Source organism: Ixodes scapularis, unplaced genomic scaffold (assembly GCF_016920785.2).
Source record: "Ixodes scapularis isolate PalLabHiFi unplaced genomic scaffold, ASM1692078v2 PGA_scaffold9__187_contigs__length_104089568, whole genome shotgun sequence".
In the NCBI taxonomy this organism is placed as follows: domain Eukaryota; kingdom Metazoa; phylum Arthropoda; class Arachnida; order Ixodida; family Ixodidae; genus Ixodes; species Ixodes scapularis.
This window is the reverse complement of record NW_024609884.1, coordinates 5,239,124-5,250,996: the sequence shown is the minus strand read 5'-3', so window position 1 is coordinate 5,250,996 and position 11,873 is coordinate 5,239,124. Positions and strand designations below refer to the sequence as shown.

The 11,873-nt window shown below is 47.7% G+C and overlaps 1 protein-coding gene across 1 annotated transcript; it reads left to right on the top strand.

Annotated features, from left to right (window-relative positions):
- Positions 1-6,959: 6,959 nt before the first annotated feature.
- Positions 6,960-11,095, top strand: LOC8052888 (glycine-rich protein 23-like). Its single transcript, XM_040206111.1, has 4 exons — positions 6,960-6,971; positions 8,748-8,940; positions 9,978-10,450; positions 11,003-11,095. The coding sequence occupies exons 1-3, from the start codon at positions 6,960-6,962 to the stop codon at positions 10,400-10,402; spliced, it is 630 nt and encodes a 209-aa protein (XP_040062045.1). The 3' UTR covers positions 10,403-10,450; positions 11,003-11,095.
- Positions 11,096-11,873: the final 778 nt, after the last annotated feature.

The window sequence follows — 11,873 nt, the reverse complement described above, 5'->3', positions numbered from 1 at the left end:
TACCCGCTTTCCAAAATGGCGGTTATAGCGAGGGTCGGAGATGCTTACTGGTTTACCAGTCTCTGAGCCTGCCTAGTGTGCTGGTTGCACGGGGCCATACAAATTATTCCCATTTATACAAGGAAGCTAGAGTGCTATGCGCGCAGGTCACGTCTTTAGTCTAAAAAAAAAAAAACCGGTGTTTAGCGTTATAAATACGCCATGAGGCAGGTTTTGATTCAGGAACGAAACCGAAACTACGATAACTTCTACTCTAAATTTAATTTCTCGATATATGTGTTACTTTCAGTTTCTCTATTTACTAAAGATGTGCCTGACAGCATAATTATTGCGCTAAAGAAATTCGAGGAAACTTTATTTTGTGACATGTTGGATCCAGGAACTTAAAACTAGTTTGGAGAGTTCAGTGTCCCTTTAAAGACGAGGTCTTTCATACACCTTACAGGTAACAGAATATTGAACCCATTTGTTGAAAAAATCAGTGCTAATATTTGTTGTGTTCTTGCTCTTTTTTCTCACTCAGATAATTGTCACACGAAATAACCAACTGCGAGCCCTTTAATGGGGTTTTTGGGCTTTTAGACGAACAATTGTTTTAGCATTATTCCCAACAGAAGAATAACAAAATCAATTCAAATTTTGCGAAATATCGCCATGAATGATGACCTAATATGTTAACAAAATGTATAAAGAAACTAAAAGTACCGGTCTCACTGCAAAAAACTCCAAAACAGGATCCGAGTACGACAACAGAAGTGTGTGTGTGTGTGTGTGTGTGTCTGTGTGTGTGTGTGCGTGCGTGTGCGCGTGTGTGTGTGTGTGTAAGTGTGTGTGTGTGTGTGTGTTTTATGGTATCGCGTGACGCATAGGATTGTATATTACATACATTGTTTATGGCAATCTTGATAACGATGTCAGAGTTTTTCATATGCTAAAAAGAAAACAATACTATACCTTTCTGTAATGACTAATATGGTTAACTGGCGTATTTTGGTGATTCTGGCGTTTTTTGGGGACCTACATTACCGGCAATTTCTATTAGAAATAATACAATTTAAATAAGTAGGTTTTCAAACTCTAATAGAATTTGTTGCTTATAATTTAATTTTAAACGCGCGAACAGCTATGGCAATCCAAAGTTGGCAGATTATCATCACTGGTGCCAATTTCAGCATTCTTAATTAAGAAGTTATAAAATAAAAATAGTATAAAATCAATTAAAACATTCTAGCCAATTTCGCCACCAATCCTTCCGGACAAAATGGCCCAAAATACGAGAAAACGAATTTCTTTTTTGTTTTTGTTTTAATTAAAAGAATTGTTAGAATTTTTTTTTTTTTTACGTGCCGCTGTGTTGCTAATTTTAGCCTTTCCAGTTCGAAGGAACGCACAACCGCTTGCACGTCTACCCAGTGCAGTACTTCAGTACGTTTCATTGGCGTTGGAAAACCGGTGAAACAGTAGTCACTTTTAGTATTGCGCATACTTGCGAATGCAAGCACCGTCTGTTTGCGTTAGCGTTGCGTGTTCAACACTGCGCGTGCGCAGAGCCCAAAATTTCGGTTTTGGATTAGCGCATAGCAACGACGCGCATGTGCAGCGGCACGCAACTCTATAACACAAACGAACAGCACTTGCGTTTGCTTCTATACTCAATTCTAAAACTCCTTAGGGAAAATCCCATACCGGCTGCAGCACTACATTGGACCAGCGAAGAGTGTTGTTTGCACTGACAAACGACTGCTCGCGAGCCATGATCGGGAGCAATTCCGCCGTGGCCGCTGAGCAGGAGAACCGGGAGACCCTCACTAGAGCGCTTCCCGTTTCCGCCGCGAGAGGGCGAGCAACGAGCTGGAGGCGCGGGGAATTTTCGGTCAACGTTCATCAGTTTTACGAAATCGCACGGTTCAGTGTCAAGATGTTTGTAATTGAAGGTGTGCGGCCAGGCAGAAAAACACTTAGGATGCAATAACGGCCATACGTGCTTACAGGGAATGATGCTATTCAATTCCATTGAGGACCCTGTTGATCGTGGGACGATGGAGAATGGCATAGTCTCATTCGTACAATGGTCTCACAGTTGAAAAGCACTAGAGTCCTGGCCCGCAATGTGCGACTACTGGGGATCAAGTGAACACGGAAATGCCAAAATTGACTATCCAAGTATATACAAAAGACCTATTGCTATATTACCCAAGCACCAAGGAGAATGCAGGGATTGGTGTTCCACGAGCCGCACGTGTCGACCTCAGCAGTAGTAACTTGACTAAAGCAAATGCCTATAACAAATTGCATCTTGCACGCGCGTTCGCCAACGCTTTATTTTCTTTATTTACTTCGAATCTTTTATACGGGGAAGGTGTGCGCTTGTGGCGCGTGGAACACTAATCCCTGCATTCTCTTTTATGCTTGGGTAATATAGCATATGGTCTATTATTGCTATTTGGTCAGTCCCTTTGCTGGGTAAATTTCAAGCGCAAAGTGTACAACCATAACACGTTCCGTAAAAAAATGCCAATCACATCACCTTAATGCCGTAGTATTTCACCGCACAGTGTTTATAATTGAAGTGTAAACGCCGAGAATCTTAGAAAGCAAAATTTGCCGTCGATTTGTGTCCGGTTTCGGTTTTAGCGATGAACACAACATGAAACCTTAGTAATTCTGCCGGGCATAAAAGAAATCTCTTACATCTTCGAAATGTTCACATCAAACTATACTCAGAGGGTCGACCGAAGAGCGCGTAGACACTAATGTTCGCAAGAAATAAAAGCTTAGGAAAGCGTTAAATGTGTAGTGATTGGAACATTACAGTCGCTATTACCACTGCAGATACTGGGGAGAGCCACGTGAAAAGTTGCACGTCCTAATGTATTCACAGTGAAGAATGGCGGGTACGTTTCTCTGCATTTCCTTCAGTTCAAAAATTACATTAAATTATTATAGTTACTGGAAAATAACAGAGCAGCCGGCTGCAAGTTCTAGTCGTCCAAATACTTTAAGACTGTCGCCTATCAGCTCTCTCTCTCTCTCTTTGTCCCCTTGATGGGAATAAATATTCAAAAGACATTTCCCCAAAATCTGTCTGATAATACCCGCAATATTTCGATATTCATAAAAATTACATTACTTAATTCTCCCCCCAAAACTTTTTTCTTTAAGTTTTGGTTTGTTGAAGCTATTGAAAACTTTGAAATTTATATTTTTGACGCACACCTGCGTAAAATGAATAGCATATTTCCGCAGATTCGAATTCGAATGTCTGTTCCACAAAACGTTCCTTTTGATGGCGCGCTGATCGTCGTAAAACTTCCGTTATGAAGGTTTGTGGAGATAACACGAATTGGAAAAAAAAAACGCGCACATTCCTAGAAACCGTGAGAGTAAAGCCGAGCGAAAAAGGGAGTAACCCACATTAGCTCTGCAAGATTAGCTATACTACGTAACCGGTTTGCTCTGGTTTTGCTTGTATTAACCTTTTCGAGAAGCTAAACAATGGTGGCGCAGGCAAACATTTCTGCATACCCAAGCGGAAAATAATCGAAGCCCCACCTTCGATGAGTGCTGGCAAAACATACAAAAGCTGTTGCCTATAATAACCTGCAACACAACAGGAAAACTAGGTGTGTCCTTAGGAGTCTCTTTCAGAAGGAAGTAGAATTCATTTCATGACCAAGTTGAAGGCAGCCTATTTCGGTCTTCCTTGACGCCAAAGCTAGCTAGTTCGTGAGCTCGTTCAGATGCGCAGACGTCCCAGTCCATGTATCTGACGAGTAAACCGAGTGGAACATGGAAATATGCAGAGATCGGGTGACCTTGAAGAAGAAAGAAAGTCAGCGGGGTGTTACGTGGCACGCGAGCATCAATCATGATTTCGGAGATGCGACGCCTCGCTGTCTTCAGATACATAATCTATACGACACATCAAAAATGACACACACGCTCAGGCCGGAGACAGATAGACGTTCGACCCAAACACGAGGTCGAATGTCGCATCACGACGCTCTCGGAACGTTTCCTCTTTAGACGCGACACGGGAAGACCGCCTGAGAGACCGATGTTTGGGGCGGGAACGTTGGCAGCCCAGCGTGCTAAGTAAGCCACCGCAAAGACGACTCTAATCAACCGACGAGCAAAGCGCAAGTGAAGCAAGGGAGCGGGAATCGCGGGTGCATCGAGGAAGAGCGAATGCCGGGCGCAGCGACCGGTCTGCTTTCCCCCCGTCTATGCACGCCCATCGGGAGAAACCGATGCGCTAAATACAAATCCGACGGTGGAAGCACTTTCTGACGCGACTGCGCCGCGGCCGACGCGCTCCGGTGGTGGTCCCCCCCCCCCCCCCCCCCCCCCCCCCCCCTTGTTGTTGCGATCCGGTTTTGTTTTCGTTCGACTCAAAACGGGCGAACAGGAAACGCGAGAATGACCGCGCGCGCTCGGGACGCATCGGTGAAGGTCTCTGTCAACGAGGAAAGACAGGCGTTTTTTGGGTATTTCGGACGTGTCCTTGCCCGATAGGCGGGGCCACGTCCACCGAGAGTGGCCCCGCGGAAAGAGAGGCATTTACGGCGACGAATGGCGGTGTTGAAATAGGAGCGTTTTTGCCTATGGGCTTGGAAGCGAGCTAGCTGCTGCTGGCTGCCGTTCGTACGTGATTCAACAAAGACGATGCCGATCGTCTCTAGCGGCCCAGCCGGCCTGGGTTATTTTTACCTCGACGATTCGATAGCTAGCCTTGAGCGACGATATCTCGACGGCGACAGAGTTTCGAACCCCTTCCTCGTCTTTCTGGAGTAAAGTTCGACGAACCAAGTCGCTTGGAGGGACAGTGCGGGGGACACGCGCTGATATTCGCGCCACAGGAACATTCCGCGACAGTGTTTCTGCTCTCTCTCATTCGGGAAGGTTATCTGGCCAACCTCGGGAAGACGTGTTTACCTTTCGTGGACGCGCACGCCGATGCGACGCGCGGAGAGTTATCTCCCGCCAAGCAGGGTGCGCTCGTGTAGGAGTTCTATTTACAACCGGCCGATTCGTAAATACACCTCACCTTGACAAATAATGTTGGCACTGAAGTGAATAAATGTTTTAAGGACGTGAATCTCTCAGTGAGTCTCTGCGACTGTGAGTTTGAGAGTAAAGTGATATTTCCGCTGTAGCCGCAATTCAATGCGTTTTGAATTCTCTTTGTGGTTATCAAACAAAACCTGGCCAGATGCATACGTTCGGTTTTCGTTCCATTCTTTCCGTTGGTGTTACTCGCGGCATGTAAATTATTGAACTAAACAAATCACAAATAAACTTAATATAAAAATTTGAAAAAAAAAAAAAAACGAACAGACGGCATGTTATTTTGTGGTGGCGGAAATATTACCAAAGCAATAAAAGGTCCCAATACCGGCCCTCATTAGGGTTAACATAAACACGCGTGCAAAAAAAAAAAAAAATAGAATGATCAGCACAGAAATTTGATCCCGAAACCGAAACGAAGACAAAGCAAAAATCCACCAATGTATAAAGGATCACGAAAGGAGAAAGAAAATTCATCGAATATTACGCTCGTAAATTGCGTCGCAAGCTATAAGTATGTCGAAATAAACCGAGCAAATATTAATTTTTTTTTTTTTTTTTTGCTTGCGGCAATACATTTTGGTTTTCGTTTCGGACAGGCAACATGAGACGCATCAGGTTGATCACCGGCCGACAGCCAAATGCCGCCGAGGCGATGATGGCCCTTCATATTGAAGCGCACTCCACGTCTAAACGCCCGCTGACAACCACAAACACCGCACTTCAAACAGCGTCCTCTCAGAGCTAACAAGCAAAGCTAGAACCGAGCGTCTAAAAAAAGAAAAAAGAAAAAGAAAAAGTCCACGCCAAGCAGATGGGCCCCTGGGAAGAAGTGCTTGTTGAGCCCGCACAGCTGACACACTCGTCAGGCGCCATTCGAGCGAGGGCCCAACGGTAGCGCGTGGTCGACTGTTTCGAAATGTCAATGTCAGTGCCTCTCGGACGTCCTGCGCCCGAGTCAGGCAGGCCAGCAGCAGCAGCGGCTTGGGCGTGGGTCAGCTGCGAGCGCGTCCCGGACTGGGCATCTCGAGACTTCCTGGAGGGCCGACGAAAGTCCTCGGTGAGCGCACGGCGGGATGATCGGGAGAGGGACGCCACGCCTCGAACGGCGGCCTCGAACGTGAAACCAGTTGTTGTCGGCGTTGCTGTTTGGAACAAGAAAACTCGCTTTTCCTAACCGCTTCTGCCTCGTTCTATTTAAAAAAGAAAACAACGACACGACACGAACGAGCAAAAAGAAGGCTGGTCGCTTTCTGGCCGTCTAAACGGGGACGCCGCCTGGCGACCGAAAATAGGAGCACAGCTCACTCGTCGAATCCGGGCGTGGAGCGAGGGCTCGGCGAGGAGGGGAGCACCCAGAGCTGCTCGGAGCAGTGCACGGGACTTTCTTTGGGGCCTCTCTCGCATCCGCGAGCGCCTGGGCGTCCCCTTCGGCTAATTCGCGCGCGCATAATGGGAGAGCAGAATCCTCGCCGCCGCTGGGGACCTCCCCCTCTCCGACGCCGAAAGGAGCAAGTTCACAGATTTCCCGCTCCAATGTAGATCAAGCCTCCTTCTCGCGGAAACGCCACAGGCTCCCCGCAGTGGACTTGACCGACTATTTTTATCAAGGTCCGAAGTGGCCCGCACTCATTCAGTGCGGCTGCTGTTTGTTGCCGTCTACCGTGCCCTCTCCAGATCTCCTCCTCCACGCATCTTTTTTTTTTTTTTTCCCTGTCTGTATTGCCGGAGATAAGGGTTGTTCCTGCGCCTCTCTCATCCCACCTCGCCGCTTTTTCTTTCTTGCCTCACTGGTATAAAAACATGCAAGGCCACCGAGCCGAGGCATCAGTGTGCATTGAGTCGTCCACCGAAGCAACAGCTCGAGAGGCGGCTCCCAAGGAATTCTAGCCATGAAGACGCTTGTAAGTCGGATTTGGAAGCATCTCTGGACGCCGCCGCACGGCTTCGTCCAGGGAGCGTTCAAGGGCATCGTCCTTCGAGGAGTGAACCACGAAACCTGTAGCCGCTTCCACGGAGTGACACACGCTCAAGGTCACGTCGAGGAGCCGACAGTTGAGTCACGGAGGAATACCGTACATAGTCCAGGTTAATTTCGAGTCGTTCGCTGCTGTCAACCACGTTCCGTGGCGCCGTCGACGCGGGTTGACGCGGCAGCGTGGTCGTCAACGCCGGGCTTCTCAAGAGGGGTCGAGAGCAGCTAGGTAGAGCTCGAACGGACTTCGGAGCACGCCTCGATGTTTCGGTCAGAGACTGACCCTCCTGACCGAGGCTTCAAAGGCAAGCTCCGGGGGTTCGTCGAGACTCGCCCCAATTTTAAGCCATCTTCCTTCACTAGCAAGTTTAGAATGCGAACAACCGCGAGTGGTTTGGGCCGGTTCAACTTCGAAAGGGAATGCCTTTCCGCCGACATTACAGTTCGACATTCAGGTGGGGCTGGCAAACATTCCACGATCACAATAACCTCGAACTTGACCTTGAATCTCGGAAGTGCAATTAGGCGTCGGTCGGTCCTAGTCCCCATGTCTACGCCCATTCTGGCATTATGATAGTTCGACGAAGGTCGCGTTTAAAATAGAGGTAGACGGACCTTCCGAAACCTCACGCTGAAGTTGCTTACATGATACGAATACTGCGGCGGCTGGCAGACCTGTCATAGAGCAATGCAAATGGGGAAAAAAAAACTTTATCCGGCGCTGTCGTTCAACAAGGATGCTCGCGTTTGCATCCCGCACTGTGATAATCAAATTAACTTTTGCCGCTCGGGAGCTAGAGCTTTCCTTATGTGTGTCGATTTCATAGCTTGTAGACGGCATCCTAATTTTCGACCGGCGAAAAGTAAAGAAAGGAACGAGCAGTGTGTCAAGGAGCAGGTCGAGCATATTAGAGCACATACAGGTTAGTCGCGCGTAGAGGAAAGAGCGAGGCCGTCGACCTAAAATGAAGCTAAAGGAGGATTTTTCCAATCAATAGTACGCCCATGAGTGCCGAGTAATTGCGATCAAGTAGACAATTTATAATAAAGAACCGGCATATGAGAGCGAAGTCGATAGCAATAAGCTGAGGAAAGACGAACACGAGCAGTAAGCTGAAACCACTCGAGAAATCAGAGACACCAGCCACAATAGAGCAGAGTCGCGTTGATAACCTCGACGGGCCACAAATGCTTCCGGAGACCTACCTCAAATGTTTTAACCTAGGCAGCGTAACGCGTTGACCAAACCTCAGAGAGACTTCGGTAAAGGAGCCATTAATGCAACGAGTAAATTCTCTGGTTTATCGGGATCTATTTATAGGGCTCGTATCACACCTGCTTACGTGACTCGTACTTGAGGCAAAATGTTCACTCCTACCAAGTTGGAAGGTTTCACATAAACCGGTTTCGGGAACCTTTTTAAGCCTATCAAAGATCAAGTGGAGTCAAATTGCGGTCTCACCCCGTGCAGAAACGCATATATCGCCATATCGAAATTTGTGCAAATATAAGGCCGTATATAGTCATATATATATATTATATGGCTATATATGACGTTACCTGCCAAATTCTTGATATGGCCATGCATGACATTTCTGCACGGGGTCTCAGCAAGAACCTTTTCCCGCGTGACCTTGACGTCGGTTACCCCTAAGCACCGAGTTACGCGATCCGATTGCTCGATACGTCCCCTGACCCCTCGCAGGTACTCGTCCTGGCAGGACTGGCAGCGACGCTTCACAGCGGAGTCCATGGCGGATACGACATCGGCCACCTGCACGCGCTGGGCGCTGTTCAATCTGGAGGCTACGGAGGTGGCGGCGGCGGTGGATACGGCGGTGGACACGGTGTACCCATCGTCAAAGTCGGTTACGTCAAGAAGCCCTATGTGTCCATAGGTAAACTCGCTGCAACGGACTCAAAATCTTTCTCCTCAACTCGCGCGCGAACGAGCCCGAATCCGCCATTTTATGGCGAACGAAACGGCGTCCTACCGACAGGTTTAGTGGAGGAGTGCGTGAAACGCTTCCTCGACGTCGTTTACGACGCAAGGGCAAGGTCGGGCGCACAAAGAAAGCCCATTATTTCGCCTCAGACGCTAGGTGGATCGCATCATCTCTTCCAGCATTTGTGACCCTCTTCCGGGGCCGCCGTTACGAGCTACATTTGAACTCTATCTCCGAGAAAAGGGCAGCGAAGCGTTTAAGAGAATCGCTTCTAGAGTGTCGTAATTTCACCGACGAACGAGGGAATATTTACAAACTCGTGTTGGATTTTTTGTGACGCAAGGGGCACGCACTTCCCTGGGTGTATTGCAGTGCCCACAAGGTACAGTCACCTGCAGGCTAAGTGTCTCAAATATCCGTTGATTGGAGAGAAAGGACTGTAAATTCGTCATGTTGCGTGGCTGACAACTCTGAAGTCACTTGAAGGAAGGCTGAGATTTATCTACTGGCAAGCTCGATACACCTTTCCTAAGATTCAAGACGTCGCTAGGGCCTTGGCTGTTTTCAGCTTTAGGGTATCTTTGGTTGACAAGCATTTTAACTGTACTCTCAAATATGTACATTTGTGAACCTATGCAGCGTACACACCAAGACTAATTGTAAGCACAACGCGGCACACGATGCATTTACTAAAAGCAAGCGAGAGGGGAAAATACGTAGAGTATCTCTGATGACCTAAAATTATCGATGATATGATGGCAGTCTCATCAGCTATACATGAACAGAAGCAAGCGATCCGCCCTCTACTTGAAGGTGGTGAGAGGACGTATTCGAGCGAGTATGCTAACGACCTGCTACACCGAAAGGCAGCAGAGTGAGGCTTGGTGCTGGGATGTTCGTTTTTTGTGCCCAGACTCAAAACGGCCATTTACACAATTTTTAAGCTCAGGGGAACAACAGTGTCCTAATACCGAACCCTTTCCTTGCAGGCTACGTGCCAAAGAAAGTGGTCAAGTTCGTCAAGGTGCCCGTGAAAACGGTCGGCATCGGCATTCGGCCCGTGCTCACGTACAAGGTCGCCCACCAGGTGAAGGTCGGTCACCCTCACTATGGTTACGGTGGTGGCTACGGAGGCCATGGTGGCTACGGCGGCGGTCATGGCTTTGGTCATGGACATGGGTTTGGAGGCCATGGGTTCGGCCACGGTGGCCACCTCGGACACGGCATTTCGATCGGCTTCGGTGGCCATGGTATCGGCATCGGGTTCGGCCACGGTGGCTTCGGAGGCGGCGGCCACCACGGACACTACGGCGGATTCGGCGGCTTCGGGCACGGCGGCTACGGCGGCCATGGCTTCGGGCACGGTGGAGGGTTCGGGCATGGCGGCGGTTATGGACACGGCGGCTACTGGTGAACTGTGTGCGTGTCGGCTGCATCATCTTTGTCATCCTCAGTGGTTGTGGTGAGTCTCTCCTCGCTCCAGTGCCACTCCTTCTTGACAACCGTCGTCGCCTGGTGGATCACGAGCGCCCCCTTGTGCAATCGTTGACCGAGGGATTGCGTGTGGAAAATAGGGTATATGCGACGTTCCGCTCAATTTTGAAGTTTCATATATGTCGCATCCTTTAAAACTGTGCCTATGAAACTCAACCAGTATGGTCGAGGAAAGATGCAATTGATAAGAAAGGTAATAGAGTAGACGTCAATCTTTCCGACATAGCTATCAGCTATCAGTGAGTACAGATCAATCGAGGTTTTGGTGCGCTTGAAACACCCTTTGCTCGCCTGCCTAAGCCATCTCGAACCAGACGAACGGTTATTCGAGTGTACACTGGGTTTTAAGTACTGTACACGTTGAACTCTCATTGCCAGTGCGGAGCCCAGAAGAGGCGTGAAGTGAATACTCACTCGAGAGCGTATCGTCTTTGTCTTCGGTCACGTTGTCAGAACATTTGCCGTTTGCTATTTACGAGTGAAGGTTACTGACGGGCGTTTTTATTTGTTTGCCTTTCAGGAGAAACTCAACCTCATCTGTACATAACCTCATCCCCGAAACCATCTAGGTTTAATTTGTTTATTAATAAAAATCGTATACATTTTTACCCCACCCTGTCTGCTAAGCATTCATTTCTTTCGGGTACTTTCCGTAAATACAAGGACCTTGTCATCGTTCTATAAATGGGGTTTATGAGGGAGGAAAAGCGTAGCTAAAGCTACTTCAAAACTATTGGCTAAAAATCGGATAGATGCTCCTACTGTGACTCTGAGTTCAAACTAATAAAATTAATGTAAGTATAAAACTAACTCACACCTACACACACATACACACACACGCAGCAACTCTACAAAGTTGTTTCTCTTTGTATACCGTTTTTCAAGTATGCAACAGCTCGGAGAAACCTCAAAACTGGACTTTTTTTTAATATACAATTCAGCATAAAATAAGAGAAAAAGAGGAATAATCACGCGAAAGGATTACTCAAGTAGGGCCAATTCCTTGCGCGTGGGTATTCCTTTTTATTTTTTATGTATGAAAAACTCAAATAAAAAGATCACTCACGCAAAAAAAAAAAATTGTTTCATAAAAAAAGGTGAAAAAAAAGGATCTTCATTTTCCATAGTAAGTATCGCACGACGAGAATTCTGTGAATCAGCAAGCGTGCAGAGGACATCAGCCAACCCAAACCACAGGTGCGTGTGCCTTGCACAGTACTTCGGGGGTTTCATTACCGTAGACGTCTGCTCGTATAAACTTTAATAAACGAGGTCAACTGCTCCCGACGGCACGGAATCACCAAAAATAGCTGGCGGAAAGGAATGAAGTTAAACCCCAACCGCCCCCTTTTGAACTGATACTCGAACGACTTGGCGTGAATCTTCCTTTG